This window comes from Sinohyriopsis cumingii, chromosome 19 (genome assembly GCF_028554795.1).
Source record: "Sinohyriopsis cumingii isolate HCF-2022 chromosome 19, ASM2855479v2, whole genome shotgun sequence".
Classification (NCBI taxonomy): domain Eukaryota; kingdom Metazoa; phylum Mollusca; class Bivalvia; order Unionida; family Unionidae; genus Sinohyriopsis; species Sinohyriopsis cumingii.
In genome coordinates, this window is record NC_142979.1 from 29,255,180 (window position 1) to 29,276,076 (window position 20,897).

The 20,897-nt window shown below is 36.1% G+C and overlaps 1 protein-coding gene across 1 annotated transcript; it reads left to right on the forward strand.

The window, feature by feature from the left end:
• The first annotated feature begins 285 nt into the window (after window positions 1-285).
• On the forward strand, window positions 286-16,441 carry LOC149775348 (sodium/calcium exchanger regulatory protein 1-like). The gene is made up of 4 exons (XM_089943066.1): window positions 286-443; window positions 12,224-12,396; window positions 15,687-15,788; window positions 16,287-16,441. The coding sequence occupies exons 1-4, from the start codon at window positions 374-376 to the stop codon at window positions 16,335-16,337; spliced, it is 396 nt and encodes a 131-aa protein (XP_089799192.1). The 5' UTR covers window positions 286-373; the 3' UTR covers window positions 16,338-16,441.
• Window positions 16,442-20,897: the final 4,456 nt, after the last annotated feature.

Genomic DNA, 20,897 nt, shown 5'->3' on the forward strand with positions numbered 1-20,897 from the left:
ACGCCTGGTAAATATTAGCTTTAGTTTCAGACTGCTTAAGCACGGAACTATGTAACTAACTCTCCCGACCGTGACTGACTGACCCCCTTCCCCTGCAAAACATCCCGAAGGCGCCCATGCAAGGAGTCTGTGGTATAGAACTTGTGGGAGGGGCGATGTTCTTGTCGGCCCCCTCCCCACCCCTGCAAGAAAATATAACATATTTAGTGAAATAATTGCCTGGATTTTAATATGAGTACGTACGGTAATAATGTTATCGCCAACCTAATGAATGTGCTGAGCAAACTCTGAGCCCACGTGATATAACCTGCTACATACACTGAGTGCCAAAAGAGAAGTGGCAGTTGTGCAGACCAGGTACTTGACTTCAGACATGGCAGCTCTCCTAGGAAAATGGGATTTCGTGTCATACGAAAATCTAGATGCTTACATGAATGCCACCGGTAAGTCTTATTTTATTTCTCATGAGGCTGTTTTCTAAAATTTTTCTCCCTCGCGATTATTCCCTTGATACTTGCTTGTTTTACCCTTTAGTGTACTCATTCCTCCATTTACTATCGATTTTTATACAACATAACCCCTCAGTTCCTATTTCTAATTGTCTTAACTGCTAATTCTTCTTTTTGTCACACTTTAGAGTATCCGTTTTTTTTTGTGTTGCGGTATTTATTTATTTAACATAAATCTCTGTTTTAAATTTTTCTGTCTTTAACGTCTTCAAACAAAAGATCAAAATAGAACATTGTCATTACCATTTCCTACTGACCACTTGAAAAAGTTACAACGTGAAGTTTAAATGAACACTTGTTCTTATGTATGGTTTACAGTTCACAAAACAATTCGTCTTTTTTCAACTCTGCAAACGGGACAATTTAATTGTTTGGACCTAACTCTAGTATCAAGTATTCGCAAATATTCTCAAAGTGGGAGTTTACACTCACAGAGATTTCCTCCAACAGATTTTAAAATTCAGCCTTTGAATGACCCCAGCAACATCCGTTTAGAAGACCTCTAGTTCACCCACACACACACACCCATTAAGACCGGATCCGTTTTTCAGTAATATGTGCCGGCTGCAGAGCTTTTGGTTCGTTGTGCCGCTGAGCTAGTAGTCTTAGAGATCTCGGAGTGTTTGCATACAATTAATCATTAAAGGGTTTTTGAAATTATCCATTATTGTCAGTGAACCGTTTTTAAAATAATTATTATTCTAATTACAAAATTTGCAGTAATCTTATAATGTGTCTAATTATAAATTATTTTTAAATGACATTTATAGAAAATGTAGTTATGATTTAAGCTTAGCATGTTATGAAGATCAAGATAAACAGGAATCATTTCATGATTTTATTGTCATGCTACGTAAATTTACAGCATAGTTTATATTAAAATGCAAAGTCGGGAATTAAATACTGTTTCTGAGGAAATAAATACTGAAATGTAGAGAAATTAATTTTATTACAGAGGAAAGTTGAAACCTACGCAAGAAAGAAAATATTAAACAAATCTGAACGAACAATCTTATTTGATTTATATTAATGCTTTCAAAATTACAACAAGAATGGTCGCTATTCATGATAGTTAATTATTTTGTCCACCTAAATTAAAAAAAAAAATCATCCTGTGTTCATGTGCAGTTTGTATTGGTACTGACACTACCATTTTGATTTGTGACATTTTGTAATTGGAAACATTACACGAAACTTAAGCGAATTTGAGCCTGGTGAGCTGTTTAGTATAGCACTGCATACGTTGTGTGTCGCGTGTCTGTCAACAATTTATATTTTAAAATGTTTGTAAACAGAACACAAGACCAGCTTGACAGAGTTTGGCAGAGAGCTTCCTGGGACGATGGGCTTTCATATTTTTTCAAATTGGCCTATCAGCTATCTAATATGGCCGCCGTTATTAAAAATAGAAGAAAAAATACGTAAAATGGTTAGTTCTCGAAGCCTGCTAAATAGATTTTGCCAGATATCATGTTTGTATGAACGATGCCTGTCCAGCATCAAATATGTCAGGCATTTTTAAAAGTTCTAAAAACATTTAAACTATTTCTTCCCCATAACTGCCAAGAAGAATGTACCCAAACTTGACAGGAAACATCATCGCATGATGACCTTTCAGATTTATACAAATGATGCCGATCTGCCATAAAGTATGACTGACAATACTTAGATAGGAATAGCCATTAAACTGCTTCGTTCCAAAAAACTATACAAATTACTGATCAAATGAATTGACAAAATTTGACACCACTGCATAGGGGGATTTCACTTTTATTAAGTCCACTCCACAAGGTGAAGCTTGCGATGCTATTATGTTATCCGTCCGTCAATATGCAACCAGTTTTGTTTCCGCTCAATAACTCACCTCGTCAATCATCGGTAGTTACCAAAATATGTGAGTGACTTGCACTTGGAGTACGAAATAATCTTATTGAGTTTGGGCTTAAAAGCGTCAAAGCTCAAGATTGACGTGGACCATAGTTTTAAAAATTGTGGTTTCAGCACAATGACTGGAGTTCTTCATAATCTGCAGTTACCAAATGTTTTCAATAGCTTGCACTTGAGGTAAGGATCCTGTTGATTTCGAGGTCAGAAAGTCAAAGCTCATGGTGGAGGGTTTGCACTTGTTTTAAGGAAGAACCATACTGATTTTGGAAGAAAAAGGTCAAAGGGCAAGGCCACTTTGAATCGAAGAGAAATTGTTCCATTGTGAGAACATTAGTTCTACATGCCATACCTCAACTAACGTAGTGGATGGCTTGCGCTTGCAATACAAAGCCTATTAAATTTGGGATCAAAAGGTCAAAGGTAAAGGTCACTATTAGTAAAAGAGATAGAAATGGTTTCCACACAGTAACATTGATTCTACATCATAGACCTCCGCAAGTCTTTGTGGATTTCTTGCACTTGGGGTAAGGTAGAAGACTATCTAACTCCGAGTCGAAAAGCCATTGTTCAAGGTCATCGTGACTGAATAAAGAAAAATTATTTCTGTACACAAATTTCAGTAATATACTTAAAGAAATATCAAACCCATGGCGAGCCTATATTGTGCCGTTCAAAACAGATGCTGATTCGCCATCAAATATGGCCGCCTTTTCTTAAAATATATGAAACATTTCAACGTCTTCTTCAGAAAAAACTGCTCAGGATGATTTATTTAAATTTGCCAGAAAGCATCCTGGCACAGACGACATTATATGATACCGATCCATGTTCGAGTTTGGCCACTGTTGCTACAGATAGAGAAAACATCAAGATGACTTTTGAAAAACTGCTCAAAAGAATTTGACAAAACTTTACAAAATGTTGTAAATGGCGCTATTCATTCTAAATCTACCTTTTTTTACCCAGCTCAGTTTATTTGCTAATATTATGGTTCGTATAGTTATCAAGTTTAAGTGATTACAGAAAGACCTAATTGTTATACTTTTGCGTCATCTGTTAGTGAGCCAATACGTAGAAGTTTTAAAGGGAACAGTATATATTTTATCCAAATAAATTTAAAATATTTCAATGACAGTTGATGTGAATTCTTTGCGATTTCTAAAGGAATTTTATTTCAAACTGGTCGTCTGTTTTCGTGACATATAAATATACGAAGCCATTTACATGATACAGTATGTTTACACCTGGAAAGAGATTTAACATAGCAAATGGTTCTTATTGAAGTTAAGAATATTTTATTTTGAGCATTTTTAACTGCATATCTATCTTTAAAACTAATATAGAACAATTAGAAACTGCGTGCGTGTACGTGTGTGTATGTGTATGTGTGTGTGTGTGTGTATTCAGATCAATGTGAAGTTTTGATTGCCACAGGTCGTATTTTAAATACGTTTGTTTATATTGGGAATTCCATCAGGGACGGGATGGAGTGATGTTGAAACGATGCTCTCAGAAAGAATACTTTAAGGATTGTAGTACTCAAAATATAGTGTATGAATCCATGATATAAAACGTCCTGTTGCTCTTAAATTCATCAGTATTTGGCTGTTGCTGAATTACAGAAGAACAAATACCCCCACCCCCAATTTATTTTAGCTCTTGTTTAACGGACAGAGGGATTATGTATCATAACCTTCTATTGTAGTTGGTCCGTAAGCTTATTTTCCTGTATTGCTCATCTGAAGGAAGAAATACAAACGCCAATAAATTTGTGCATTTAATATATGATTTTTATCAGGCACAAAATACACTGAAATAAACGAAGACATTTATGTATTTATAAATAATTACGTCGTTTACTTCTGCATGCACGTTTATGTTGCAGGACATTTTACTTGATTGACAACTAAAGTCAGAATCGCAACTTTCAATTTGTTTTTGTGTTGAAAACATTTAAATGCATGCTTAATGTTCTCAAATTAAAAACGAATATATCGTTAACTTAAAGAGCACAAAATAAAGAAGCTCTGATACAACAACTTAATTTGTTGCATGTCAGATTGTAAGCTTTTGACATTTTAATTTCGGGTTTAAATTTCTTTCTGAGAGAAGTACAATAAAATCGTTTTCATGGGATTGAATGGTAATGGTATTAAAATGGATGGTGAAAGTATGCTCTTGTATTAAAGTGTCTAATTACAACTGTAATTATATGCACACATTTTAAGACATTACTAATTCACCAAGGTACCTACAAAACGGGCAGTAGTGGTCAGTTATTAAGTTTTACGGATGTAGGCCAAAACACGTTTAGAGGTGAAATCCAGAAGGAAGAGGGCAAGTAAAGTGTCCCCCACCCCCTTGCCCCTATGCGCGAGCGCCCATGTAATTCACCGGCGTTTTCTTCGCAGACCAAGGGTTGTTGATCTACTTCATTCCTCATCAACCTTTGGTGTATGCGGAAACATTGATTTAATCAAGTGCCCCATGCAGATGAAGCACTGGCTGAGCGCAGCAAGCGAAATCAATTGACCAGCGAGTGAACTTGTTAAGTGACCTATGAGGTATTCAAAAAGGCAACGTCATTGATGCTACATGCATTGACTCTAAATATAACTTGTCTTAAAGGTTTATACTGGAAAAACAAATCTAATTATTTTCTGGGTAAATGTAACAAACTGTCTGAATCAGTGTCCTTCAGCTGCATGCAGTCAGATAATGGTGCAATAGATGTCAAGGGTTGATGCGGGGTGAAGTGGATCAACGACCTTTGTCTAATGCAATAGCCTTGCAGGTGGCACCTATTAATCTCCAGGTCTGGCCATGATTGAGGAGTATTTGCAGACGTTTGCTAACTTACCTTGCCGAAGCCATTAATCACGAGATTGTTTTATATTTTCTATAAGAGCAAACACGTTTGGGGAAATCTCTAAGAGTACTACCACTGGGTTAGATAAAAAAATGTCCCTTTTATTTACTTACTTACATGGTCACAGAGCTATTTTCTCTTGAGGCCGATAGACAGACTATAAATCATGGGTGCGTTTAGCTGTTTTGCGATGCAATATGCCAACCTTCGTATTTCCTTGTCAAGTTTAAATCAACTACAAAACAATCTCTATTGTCCATTATGTCTTTATCTGAAATGTCGCTCTATCAAAACTGAAAAGTTTTCAGCTATACTCAGCTATACTCTGACCTTTCGCTGTGAATTCGCCATTACAATTAGGGAGGCTGGATAGCGCATCTATAGCACTGATGTGACACATCTGCTGATTTTGATTCGATCTTGATTTCTCTAGGTTTTCGGGCATCTTCCAGATCGAGAGCTGTTTTATCCCATCGTCGGGACCGTCCAGAGTACTTTGTATTAATTTATTGTCGTACCATTCGGCTCACAATGTATGAAACGTTATTCCCGGCTACATGTACAGGCTATTTATTACCCATCTGAGTTTTGCGTCCTCGAATGAGGTCAGGTAGCATTTGCAAAAGCTAATAATCCATACGTAGACAGTTAATAGACAATTCTCTGAAAGGAAAAGTGTAAATGAAATTTTCTTTTAGTCGCGTTAAATGCGCTGTAAATCTCAATATATTTCCAAGTTACTGTGGATGGCGTAAACAGCAATAATTCCATTTTTATCGGATAGTGATTCCATATATTAATACCCTGATACTAAAGTCTTTGTACAAAATAAGGAGGCCGCGGCTGACTGAGTAGTCTAAAGCGCTCGCAATTACCAGTCACTGCCATCTCACCTCTGTCCGCGGCGGTTCGAGTCTCGGACTCCGCCAATGTGGATACGTGAGGTTGCCAGTAGCTTCCCGTGTGTCTGTGGTTCTTACTGCGTTTTTCTCCGGATTCTTCCTCTACCAGTCATACTGGCTGCCATGTATAGCCTATCGTGTGCTGAAATATGGCGTTATTTCTACAACAACAATACACGAGTGACATTTAATTATCGATATCTACTAAGACGTCATGAAACGTATAGCTTTTCTGTAAACATTCTTACGTTGGTTTTCGAAAATAGCTTCTAATACCCAGTTCCGTTTATCTACGATGATAATTCTAACTTTATAATCAAATTGGTAGTGAAGCTCATATCACGTACACTTAAAGTGTGTATTTCGTATTGGTTCTTATAAATGGAAGAAAATGTCCTTTTTAATGCATAAAACACACGAAGAGGGGCATAAAAGTGCACTGAAGTATAAGTCACTCTATAGTAGAAGACTGCTGAAATTCTTCAAATTTAGTATGTAATACGTTGATCACCCAAAGTTCCGTTTTTATATATAAAAAGATCAGTTCCATTTAGGCATTGTGGGATTGCGAACCACAAGCAAGGTTTACTTACTTCCGAAATTTGAGAGCTTTACAATCTGCAAAACAATGTAACTTCGAAATTGAAGATTTGACAATGGGAGTACTCCAATTAGCATCGACAATTTTACGCTTTGCAAAAAGACAAATTAACAACTTTTTGGAAACAATTGTGCTGAGCATAAAATTACTTCCAAGATATATATTAGACTGATAATAAGTAAGTCGTGAAAATTAACAAAATAATGAGGCACTTGTTTGGAACTAATTTGTTGCTCTTAACATACAGACGTGGCCTCTGAATTGGTTTGCGTAGGGAAATATCCAAAATTGGATAGTAAATCGCCATATGGCAGAATCGCTTCTTTAGTGACTTTGGCGCAGACTGGCTGATCAGCAGTCTAGGCTTTGATCATCGTCAATAAAACGTTTGTATGTTCTCAAACAGTGTCAAAACTCAGCATCAATAGTATCAGTTTACCGTTTGCTCTCGATGCTACGAGTTCATTTTTAGTATGGATTTACGTGTATAAGGAAAGAATCAACAACAGGGACTTCGTCTACTTTAAGACGTGTTATTCTCAAAGGGTTCAAACTTCCCAGGTCCGAAAAAGAGGGGAAGTTGGAAACCATATTAAAAATAAACGTATTTGGACTTTTCAGGATCAGTAGAATATGGCTTAGCCATGGATTGAGTATGATGAAAAGTGGCCATTTATGCTTTGTTCAGCATGTACCACGTTCCCGTCAGCCAATAGTTTCAGTGCTTTGTTCAAAGGCACGTCCAATTTTATAACTGACCCACGTGACTCACGCACGTGAAACAAGGGAAGAGCATATTACTTGCAACCAGATAGGTTATTGCTAGTAAATCAAACATACCCCTCTCAACCATCAAGGTCATGATTGCCTGGGCCTTCATGGAGCGGAGTGCACAACTAGTGATTCAGAGGGACCCTAACTAGTTGATTTCCATTGTACACTGACAGCTTTCGTCTGAGAAAACGCGGCACTCTACCCATACACTCCGGGGGCCAAGGCAATGTTCATCTGAGGTTTAGCAATCTGCCAAGTAGTACGAGTTTCATCTGACCATTCCCGCCCCATATGAGATGTTTTGACAACAAATATGTCAAATTATCTAAAATGGGTTGGTAAAGGTCAAATGAAACTCAACTCTCTGTCAAATAAATTGTTACATTTGGGGCCACTGACTGTATATAAATGTATTTTATGGGTTGTTTTCCCGTGTTTCACTGAATGAGCTATGAATGGCAAATTTCTTTTATTTGGGTGTTTGATATTTTTTAATCTTTTGAGAACTTTTAGACAAGTTTTAGTTAACTAAAGCACCGAGATTCAAATAAGGCATATCTATTAAAGGCATGATCACGTGAATTGAAAATTTTAAAATTTTAAGCTTAGTAAAATAATTATACAGTTGAATAAGCAATAATTTAGTTTTTTTTTAGTTTGTATTAACTTGTTTTATTTGCCCTGTTTGTTTTAAATGCTATTTCACTCGCATGTTGGGCTTGGCTTATGTGGACCCAATCAATTTGGGCTTCTATTTAGTGAGTCAAAAACGAAATTTGCACCCCCTCTAATTTTGTTTAATCCACCATTTTTGTCTGTTTATTTCATGTAGTATACAATTATCAACGTACTTGTTCTGCTTCTACGTTAAAAAACCGGAGATTCTAAATTTCGTCATCAGCATTAAGTCACTTTGGCATAAAAGTGTCTCGATTTGTTCCAAAAATCGGCACTTCCATCAACAAAAGTGTACTTTTTGATAAAAGTAGCCCCCTTCCATCGTGTGTGTGTGTGTGTGTGTGTGTGTGTGTGTGCACGCTTGTGTCTCGGACATCAACCAGGATAAATACAGCAACACGATTGCTGGTCTAGGCAACACTTTCTGTAGCGCTGTGCATTATCGTACTCGAAACTTAATGACGCAAAGGCTGCCGTCTGATGTCCCTGTAATTTGTCTGTGTACAATAATGAGTTGAATTGGTGATCTTTCATTAGTAAATGTCAAAACGCTTAGTGGCTGGGTGTTTCAAATATCCCACGGGTTCAAAATGACACATGTTTCAAATAAATGCCATCAGTTCTGATATCAGTAAATTAACTTGAACCTAAACTGGTTTGTCAAATGATGGACCAGATTCGCAAATGACGGGGATAAAAACGAGATTATTCTGTTTTGCAGGAACTTAATATAAGGTCGATTAAGGCCAATCAAAATCATTTCAGGTGTATAAACTCGATAAGTTTTTTAATTTTCTTTTTCTATGCGTGTATGTTCATATATCATTGTCGTTTTGGAAAACGGAGAATACACCGCCTACTCATTTGCATATATCGGTACTTTAAATCTGTGGTTTCGTTTTGAAAACATTCCCAGTGATTAAATCAAGACGCATAACTATATTGTTTGTGAAAACTTAATAGAAATTGAATTTAAGAAAGCTCAGTAGAAAAGAGTTAAATTAGTTTATGTTATGTAGTAAATTATCTCTGTATGCAGTATTTGGTTAGGTATGCCATCTGATTATGTAACAATTTACGTCTAGCTGACGACTGAATTAGCGGCCCATCGGACTTTGTTATGTTATCGGGAAACCATGGGTACATAGCTTAGAGAGGTTTCTCCATCTCAGTCCATTTCCATTACCTTCGGTTTGATAAAATGTTGGGTTTTCTTTTTGTTTATCTTTGATGAAATGCTAGAAACTAAAAAACCAACTGTTAAAAAATAAATACTTTTTCCTTTTCATTAAATAGTTGTATCGATTAGTAACTACCTTAATGTAACCTAGATACTGCAATCAGTTGCAATCATATGTGTAATGTATAGGTTCTGCAGTGCTTATTTGAAGTCATTTACTAAAAGTACGTAATAAATACAAATTATTATGATAGACACGCGCGTGATCTGTTACCTGATTAGCCAGCTCGCTTGGGCATTCAATACAAAATTATCCAACAATCACTGGCCGTTATTACTAAGTTATACTTAGACTATCTGGCATTTTAAAGGCTGCACTAAACTATTAAGCATGGAAATTATTATAAATCTGTGGTCTGGTTCAACTACATCACATGATCTGTCCGTATATAGACTAAGTTATTTTTGTATTTCGAAGCGTTTCATTATGTTAGTGCCAAATTTATGTATTTTCTGTTAATTTTGTGCGTAAGTATGCATTGATAAACGAAGTAGCGTATGAAGAAATTTCAATTTCCGTGAATAAAATACTCCTTGAAAAAATCTCTACAGGGCTTTACGAATTCTTTATGCATTCTTTAGATCTATAAGATCGCCAAGACAATGTTGAAACGGAGGGTTTTGAGACATCACACAGGCAAAAACATCCACAAGCACTAACTCATGCACCCAGCGACTGACAGGATCATATAAAATATGGCGGCAAGAGCAAAAAAAAGTATAACCTAAAGCCCGTGGCTTCTACTTGATTACGACTTGTCAAATTATCATCAGCCATAAAATGAACTGTCCACATTTCTATTTCTTTTTGTATTTTTAGTGGCTTCTAAGATTAGTTTTGCAATTGCCTAATACTCATCGTCCGATACCCAGTGTTGAAGATTGGAGTTGTGCGCATGTAATCCGAAGTCGAACGACCAGGGCAAACACAATTTTACAGATGCAGTGTGAAACAGTGGATACGATACACTAATATATTTGCGGTTATATTCGAGATTTAGTTTACACATGTTTCTTCTATTCAGATATAAGAGTTCGACGGAGAGTAATATACGAGTTTGAGAAAGGTTCGCTGAGGCAAGTCTACGTGGCCCGAAATGTTAAATTTAGAAACGGGTGCAGACACGTACCTGGCGTGGGACCGTTGGGTGCGATAATGATATCGACGAATTAGATTGGTTATCGTATCTTCAGTTACTCACCATGCGATAAACTGTCAATTGATGGATTTTATCAAGTTGGTTTACATAAGGCGAACTTTCAAGTGTATGATAAATTATATCCGCGACGCTTTTAGTGCCAAGATGTGTTCATTGGAGTCGATGTATAAGAACCATCGAAACACTTTCTGATTATTCTGCAGTTTTTCATTTTTTGTTCCTTTAACGTGCACGTTGAAAGGTACAATTTATAATGCACTTGATTCCGATGAATAGTACTATATGTATTTCTCTTGTATACTGTCATTGTGATATGTGGCAGAAATGTGACTGTGGGAACCGAATCAACTCGTGATAATTCTCAAATCCTTGTCCTGAAATGAGAGAGAGAGAGAGAGAGAGAGAGAGAGAGAGAGAACGAAGATTTATTCGTAGTTAGTTTCGTTACAGTTCTCTATTTCGAAATGTGTATTTCTGTTTGTATGAACTTGCCTAATCAACTTAATATATATATGTAAGTGAATTTTTGGATACAACGGCACGTCGGCAATAAGAACAAAAACATGTAAATATAAAAGAAAGTACAAAAGATCTAGGAAGATAAAATGAGGCGCTATAAGATAAGAGATAAAAAGATATTTAAAAAAATGTAAATACCGTCAGTATTTGCTTACAATTCGAGCCCCGCTGCAAACTGCACAGACCCAGATCCGTGTTATTTGCAGTTGGACTCGACTAAAACACGAGTACGGATTTAAGAAATACTACTCTTCTAACAGTTTACTAGAACACTACTTAACGAAACTGCCAAAGGAATGAAGTTTAATTACTAAAATGTTATTGATGCACAGTATGTAATGTCTTGAAAAGGTTTAAGAATAAATTATTGTCTGCTTAAAAGAGATGAAAGATTTTGTAAATTACCAAACTGTTCATTAAAATCAGTCTTTACCTACCATTTTTATATACAAGGATGACCAAAAGATGGCTGAGTAATTTAAATGTTTTTTTTGTGTGTATCTCTACTGGTTATAGAGCAGAAGGGTTTATGGGATGGTCTGTCGTCCGTCGTCGTTAATCTGTCCATTCTTTAGCACAGATTTATTATTGCTAATTCCCCGTAGATAACTTGGATGACTGACATGAAACTTTATGCATGCATTCAACGCATGGTTTACTTGGACCTAAGTGAAAACGGTGTTATTTCTAATCATATCAAATGGATGGCTATATCACGATAGGATTTTCACCATTAGCCTTGTTATGACAAATAGTTAGCCCTCAATGAAAACTGTGCCAATAGCACATCCAGTACAAAAAAAATTGTATCGCTGAAGAATATCTAAGAGGGAGGGAGTTTCAACATTCTACAATTAAGAGGAATAAATGGACTTGACGTCCTGAAAATTCCTTTTGCCCCTTAGAAGGTCAGTTCCTTTGAGGTTTATGATGTCACTTTAAAACTATCAGCTGTATGTAAATAACTCCTTTTTCTTTGCTTAGCTGTAGTATTTACAATTTTAACGGCTACATCTCAGACTATCGTAAAATGATGTTCTCCCGCGTGTAATATACAATCCAGATATCATCTGTATTTCTTCAGGAGTGTCAGAGGAACACCAGAAGGTGGCACGAGCGAGCAGACCTATGCTGGAGATCTCCAATAGTGGGGATTCCTGGACCCTAAAGACCACAGTCGGTGATAAGGTCAAGGATACGACCTTCACACCAGGTGTAGAGTTTGATAGCGTTGCGCTGACCGGACAGGCTTTAAAGGTAATATAAAGGCTTTAATAGAATGGTGTTAGACAGCGTTAAGCGAAAGTTATACTGTATTCTTCTATGCAGAATGCTCAGCTAACTACGAGTAACACAGACCCAGATCTTCAGTCGCGTAATGGGTTGAAAGATCTGGATCGAAGTTATTCACGTAACATAATGAGTAGCACAAACAGTATTGACCCTGTCTTGCAGCACATAATGTGAATGTAGGTCTGAGTCTAAATTTTTCAACCCCTGCTGGCTAGGGGATGTAGGATATGCCACATGTATCCTTCTGAATACTGTTAAGAGGCGACTAATGGAGATCGAAAGGGTGCGAGTTAGAATCTTACCATTGGATTAACCTCAATCGTCTATTACTCCACTTGCTTCGGCATTAAATTACCTACCTGGTTTGCAGTGCCATAAAGTCTAAATGAAAAAAAACCCCTAAATTCTCGACAGTTTGGTGAGAATTATTTATCTATAAATCTATTAGCAGTTTTGTCTCATATTCTCTTATCGTAAAGTATTTTACGTTGCTTTCAACGGGACTACTTTTTGACGTTGAGAAAACTAAAATTGCCTTTTCAAATATATCTCAGTGTCTTTTGCTATGTTCTTGATCTACTTGTCATAGACCAGAAGAGTTTATGGGATGGTCTTTCGTCCGTCCTTCACCTGTCATTCTTCCGTAGGTTAGCATTGGTTTGTTGTCGTCGCTCCTCCTAAAATAATTGGAGGACTGCCATGAAACTTTACATACCTATTCAACCGATGGTCTAGTTGGTCGTAAACGAAAATGGTGCTTCTTGAACAATTAATATGGCCGCCACGGCAGCCATGTTGAAATTCCAGTTAATTCTTCTCCTTCTGAATTTGTGTCACATCAACAAAGGGATTGCATTAGATGACTTCTTATGATGTCTAACTGGTCCCAAATGAAAGTGGTGCCGATCTGATATCCAATATGGCCACCACACATCGGCCATCTTTAAAATTTTGTACCGTTACTCATCGCAAGAGGATGGGATTATCAACAGGATGATTTTCTAAGAGACTTCTAATGATGTCCATTTGGTCCTAAATACAAGTGGTGCATGCCAGACATGCAGTATGGCCGCCATAGCAGCCATCTTGAAAATCTTATCACTACTCCTCTTGAGCTGAAAATCATGTTGACATTGGGTTTTCACTAAAACTCATCTTGTGATGTCTAGTTGGACCTAAACGAAAATGTTGCCGATACGAGGTCTAACTTGGCTGCCACAACAACCATCTTGAAAATCGTATTATTACTACTTCTCCATGAATATAAAGTCATTATAACACACTGTTTTCGCCAGAAGGCTTCTGTCAAGTTAGTCCTAAATGAAAATATGGCAGATTTTGTCGTTTATGGCTGCCACAATGGACAGCTTGAAAAATATTGTTATTACTATTTCTCCTGAATTAATGCTCATATCAGCTTGAGGGTTTCACTGAAGACTTCTTATAAAAGCCAGCTTGAAATCTTGTGTTCACTACTCCTCTAAAATTTAACGTCATTTTGACATCATGTTTTTAGAAGAGTTCTTATGGTCTCTAGTTGGTCCTTAACGAAAATAACTAACCCGTAACATGGCCAGCATAGTGATTATTTTGATAATATTGTTATCTCTACTCCTCTCAAATGGTTCCCAATGTGAACATGGAATTTCCACCAATAGACTTCTTATGATGCATATTTGGTCCTAAATAAAATTGATGCCCATCGTATATCTAAGATGGATGCCACGACAACTATCTTAAAAATATTGTTGCCCCCAAATACATGATAAGTATGACATGGGGTTTTCACCGGATGAATATGTGCGTCACAGCAGCTAATTTTGAAAACTCTTCTAACTGCTAACGAATATTAAACATGGTTTCAGCACTCAGTAGTTAAAAGGAAGAAATGGTATTATCTTGAATTCCGGGAAGTTCTTTTCGCCTAGCAGAGCATCAGTCCCTTCGAGGGACTCTTGTTGATATTTATTTCTGTCGTTCTAAATTTGTCGTTAACATTTTAGAGCATTATCAGTGATAACATTTGAATTGTCATGTAATAACGCTGGCGTTTGGTTTTATTACTAAATGTGATTTAATAACATTGTTAGTGGTATTTCTCTAAGATTACTATGGGCGTTATATATATATATATATATATATATATATATATATATATATATATATATATATATATATATATATATATATATATTCGAAATTTCACTGATGTGACCAGTACACTTGGGACTCGTTCAGCTTGTAGAGGGTTCCTATTTTTTGCAAATTGTCAAACTAATATTTCAGTAATATTAGTGACGCCACACTATTTATCGTTGTGTTTGAAGACTTTTGATGAAAGTGTATGATGCATCGATTTTAGTACAAGTCATGTAGGCATTCAGTTCCGACTGTTTCAGTAATGGGTGTCAAATTTTTAGAATTTGATTACATATACCTTTGATTGGTGAGTATTCACTTTATTCGGTTACTCATGCACCCATTTACCTTTTCAAAGTGCATTATTTACACACACACACACACACACACACACACACACACACGATAAATACGTACGGCAAGATCAATGTTAAAATCCGTGGAAATTTTTGGACGAGACCAACCGAAGGTGTGATTCATTTCAAACGAATTAAATTTTGAGCGTTGTGATGGCAATTATTTGTTATGACTGACCCAACATCCACGTTTCTTTCCCCAATGTAGTACCTGGCCACCACTGTAAAAGTTCAAATCAAAGCGAGGAATAAATTTCGTCCGGAAGTTTTTCGATGACATTTAAGACGCGGTACATTCAACAATCATGATTGAATATACCATGGTTAAAGTATACTAGTATGAAATTTTATAACTACAATTAATATTTAATATGAGTAAATGTGCCTACATGACCACATAGATATATACTTTTATTATTGAGCAATCATTCATAATAGCAACAAAATAATTTAAATAAAGAAGTTTTTGGAGACATTAATGTATAGGATCTGATTGTGAATCAACTCTACAAAATATAAATATTTTCCACTTTTGTATAGTTTCATTTCATTTACTCATGTCACAGTTTTACTTAAACGTCCAACAAAATATGTTCAGGAAACAGATTTGTTTGGTAAGATTCTTCCAGTTCTGTGTAAACATTATTACCACCTCTGGTGCATGTTGGTTTAAAACTTGACCTAAGCATCGACACCAGTTCCTTACCCAAAAGGTTCATCAGAAATGAGTTCAATAATAGTATCGAATTATATTTGCAGTGTACCGTGGTAATAGAAGGAAATAAGATGATAGAGACGCAGAAAGCCGGTGATGCTGAAATCATTATTACAAGAGAAGTGTCCGGAGATGAACTAACATCAGTAAGAATAAGTTGATCCTACCTATCTACCTTCCTACCTATCTATCTATCTATCGTTCGTTCGTTCGTTCGTCCTAAGTAATAATTTCGGGCTCCGACTAATTTTTTTTTAATGCAAATATTCGTTTTTAAAAGCCATGCAGACTACAGCAGTGTGAAAGTTTCAAACTAGGATCTTTATTTCCAGAACGTCATCAAAGTCATATTTGTATAGTCTGGAATCAGTGCATATGTGTATATGTCTGTCTCTTGGCAATTAGATTTGCCTTACTAGATTCTTCTACGGCGTTATTTCAAGCATGACAGTAACACGAGATCTCGATCGCTTTTCACAGAAGGCATGGCACAAAATTCCAGTCGGATTGCTCAGAAAATAATATCTCCTTGCCCATTCTTGGACGACATCACTTTCCCTTTTTAAACGGTTACCCCACCTTTTCTTTTCATTTCGGATCGATGTAAATCTGTATGCTATAAAAACACATTTTCATCTTTTCAGGTAATGAGTGTGAAGAACGTGCATGCCACGATTAGATTCAAGAAACAATAGATGGCATCGGTCAATGCAGTATTCTGTGCATAATCGTATTTATTCCATGTTGCTTAATACAAAATTGATACAAAATCTTTACAATAAATTCACTGCAAAACGTTTTTAATAATGATTTCATTCCTAGCATACTTATATTACATGTTTCCCACAAGCCGCAGTAAGACCGTGTCCATTGTAGTTTAAAACTGCTAATCATGTTATTCCTACATCCAAAATCAAACCAGACTGTATATAGTGGTTTATTAGCTCTGCTTGTCATAGACCAGAAGAAATTATGCAATGCTCTCTTGTCCGTCGTCCATTTATCGGTTAGCACAAGTTTGTTATCGCCACTCGTCCTAAACTACTTAGAAGATTACCATGACACATTACACACACATTCATTCCATAGTCTAGTTGGTCTTATGTGAACACGGTGTTGCTCTCAAATCCAGTATGGCCAGCACAGTGGCATTTTGAAAATCTTATTGCTACTCGTCCTGAATATATAGTTATATCAACATAGGGTTTTCACTATAAAAAAACATGATTGGTCCTAAGTGAAAGTGCTGCTGATTTGAAGTCCAATATGACGGCCATCTTGAAAGGTTTCTTATCACAAATCCGCGTCAACCGAAAACTATACTGATGTGGAGTTTTCACCGCAAAAAAAAACTTCTTATAATGTCCAGTTTGTCGTAAATGAATATGGTACGGTTCAGATGTGACATCGAATATGACCGCCACACTACAGCCATCTTGAAAATCTTGCTATTGCTACTTCTCGTTAATGGATGGTCGTATCAACATGAGATTTTCACTGAAAGTCTTCTTATGATGTCTACACCTAATAAAGCTTTAGGCCCTTCGAGATACTTTTGTTAATAATATTAAAAACAATCACTGAAATCCTGTTATAATTTTCCATGATTTGGACACAATTCTATTGGTATAGTAAAGGCGCTTTATTTATGGGTCAGTAATTACTGTCTCGAATTTTGCGTAAAGATTACCGGCATTATGCAGTCACGTATCGTGAACAATTGGCTTTTCAGAAGGTCAAGTAAATGAAATTATTGTAAAAATTAACCTCTATTGAATAAGCACGTGCTTTATTTCCAAAGGTGACTGCATAAGAGAGGTTTTGTTTCATTTAGCATTATTGTACGAGATATGCATATTTATTTTACATCTATCAAATTTGTCATTCAAGAGAGAGTCCAAATTTTAATCGTCATTTCCTATAAGACGGAAAACATTATTCGAGTTATCCAAACCTGTATCACCATTATTTAAAACAAGGCTGGAACTATTTTTTTATTTGATATGTCATGGTTACAACCTAACATGTTGAATAAACATCATTTAACCTAACTTTGCAAACGAAAATGGAACGAGCAAAATGCTCTGTAACAATTCTGTATAATCAAGTTCCAACAATTTGTCCCAACCCGTTGTAAATAACTGTCATAATAATGCTGTCATTCCATGCCAAGTCTCCACTGAAGCCTCTCACATTGATTTTAGTCTGGCCTCTGAGAAAGAGTCATTGAACTGTTAAAATCTTCTGTGATGTAAATTTTGAGAATTGCACAATGACTGTATATCACTGCTATGGGTCTGCAACCCCCATGAGTCAAACAATTCGTGTTACTAACATTAATCATAGTTAGAATGAGTGCCTGCTGTTTGCACACGCTCCGTTCATTAACTGTAATATTCATGCGCATATCTGCCGATCAATATGCAATTCGGTTTATGCCTTAAGATGAAGTTCGTATTAAAGAGATTGAAATCTCCTTTGTTTTCAGTTAAATATTTTGATTTTATTAAATTATATAAAAATTGCTAGGTATATAGCAAAAATATCATTATGACAGTAATTCGATCTTGATTGCTAGATTACTTCTTGTTGTCAGCATCAGAAAATCCGGAACATGACTCTACGCGAAAGTTAGTCTTTAAAAGTCTCGAATCAAGCATTTTTTCATGAAGAGTTTAGTACAGGGCAAGGCGCAAATCTTCATTCTAACGTGACCTATAATTTTGATCTTCTCCAGCAGGTTGATTTTATTCCTACATCGTAATGACAAAAGAAAAACAACAAAAACCAAAATGAAAAACAGATTAAGAAGATCTTTCGAATGAGTTTTAACATGAAGGTAGAGACATAGGTAGAAAATAATGCATTATAAACTCGGAATGTCGGCTTCATTGAGGTTAGACGGTGGAGAAACAAGTTTAACAGGTTCATATATTGTCTACATGTGGTGATCAGACTTTTTCACTTAAATTCAATTTTGTTTCACTTGCTGTAAAGTAACACTTTAAATCATTGATTTAAACAATGCAGTATTTCTATATAATATAAACAAAACAGTATAAACACAAGAAAAAGACCCGACATCAATATATGTTAAGTAAACTGAAGATGGAGCAGCACTTATGCATTTTTGTTAAAAGGGATTGACATATTCATGTGTGTAAGATAGCAATTACATGTGACTCTGCTGTCTGCCCAACTAAGGTAATTTACATTGCGTTGCTCACTATTTATCATTTTCTGTACAGGTGAGAGCAATATTGGAGTTCCCCAAGAATAATATTGTTGCTCCAGTTTGAAATAATGCCTTATTCGTCTGCATATGTGTAAAGGAGATTGAGGAAAATCAACCATTTCATACTGTAAAGCTAGTAAATTATTATATCGTGAGGTTTGCATTCCAAATGAAGGTCTTTACTTTTATAATTGCCATTAAGATGAAGGCCGAGTGTCACCCCAACGAAACGAGGTCACATGCAATAGACGCAAGCTTGATACTGCAACTGGTCAAAGTAAAATTATTTAGTGTAGCATCAATAATGCGGATTAAATATACCCCCCTTCACAATATACAATATGTAGGTACATTTTGCATTTTGCGCGTCGTACTATCCTGCGCAACGATACGTCATTTCTGTAAACATTGGACCACAACTATTTAATAAACGGCCACTAGGACAAAGTATTTATGTTTTAACAGTTGGTTTTTAGTTTCTAGCATTTCATCAAAAATAAACAAAAAGAAAACCCAACATTTTTTCAAACCTAAGGCAACGTTTAAACTGTGGATCAAGGCAATTAAACAGTGGAAATAGACTGCGATGAAGAAACCTATCTAAGCTATGTATTCATGGTTTCCCGATTACATAACAAAGTCCGATGGGCCGCTAATTCAGTCGTCAGCTAGACGTAAATTGTTACATAATCAGATGGCATACCTAACCAAATACTGCATACAGAGATAATTTACTACATAACATAACTAATTTAACTCTTTTCTACTGAGCTTTCTTAAGTTCAATTTTTATTAATATTTCACAAACAATATAGTTATGCGTCTTGATTCAATCACTGGGAATGTTATCCTGCGCAACGATACGTCATTTCTGTAAACACTGGACCACGTGTCGTTTTTAGAAAATCCAGTTGGTGTCAAGAAAGAACGATCGTCCTTCAATTTAGGTAGGTAATATTCATAAAGTGTAAAGTAAACATCCCTCATTTCTAAATGTCAACACGAAGAACCACTCCATGACCTTCTTGAACATGTAAGCAAGAATCTATAATACACACTCCCAATCATCAAAACCTGTTTAACATTTATCTTTCAGAATGATTAAAATGTCACGTAAGATCAATACAGCTTGTTAATCCAAGATTTTAATTTTGTAAGAAGTTGTCTTAACTCATTAACCCCTGGCGCCGAGTTTACGTGGCAGGAGGTAGTAGCCTACGGCCGAACTCTGTAGCGTCAAGGTCATGTAAGATATACCAAAGTGGGGGGGGTTATTATAGAAAGGTAGACAGATGTACCTCTACAATGATACCAAATAATCTGGAAGTTCTAATTGCACTACAAAATACAGAGGGAAAAACCTCATTTTTTCGACCTGATTTTTTTCCACCAAAAATTCGCCCGTGGTCGGAATCCGATTTTGTGTTCGGACTTTAGACTTTTTGGTCTCAGATCTAGGGCAGACCGGTATGAACTGCAAACAGGCAGATGAAGCTTTGCAAAAAGTAGGATAAGATGGGAATTTGGAATAAAGAGTGGTCTCGATACAAAAATGATGGGTCCGTTAAGCAAACAAAAAAATAAATTAAAAAAAAAACTTTTACCCTTCTGCTCACGCGCGAGAAAAATAACTAATGGAAAATGATGTTTCTAACACAACTAGATTATGCTAATGGAAAATCTGTTGGAAGTCGATGCATTAGAACGTATTCAGAAATAACCCCCAAAATGTGTTTCCTACTCGCATTTCAGGCGAAAATGACAAAAAAAAACCCCAGAGGTTAATTAGTTAACCAATTTGTGAACTTGCCGCTCAATCGAGATTGTCAATAAATTCCAATCAAGCGAGATTGTCGAGAAATACTCAGGTGTTTCAAATTTCATCAGTGTTTTTCCCCATAAACACGACGTTGTAAACACAATACATCCCTTTCATTGTTGGTTCTCTTCAACTCATTAAGTTATTAAAGTTATAAAATGCTGAACTTTGACTATTTGGGGGTGGGGGTGGAAATCGGTG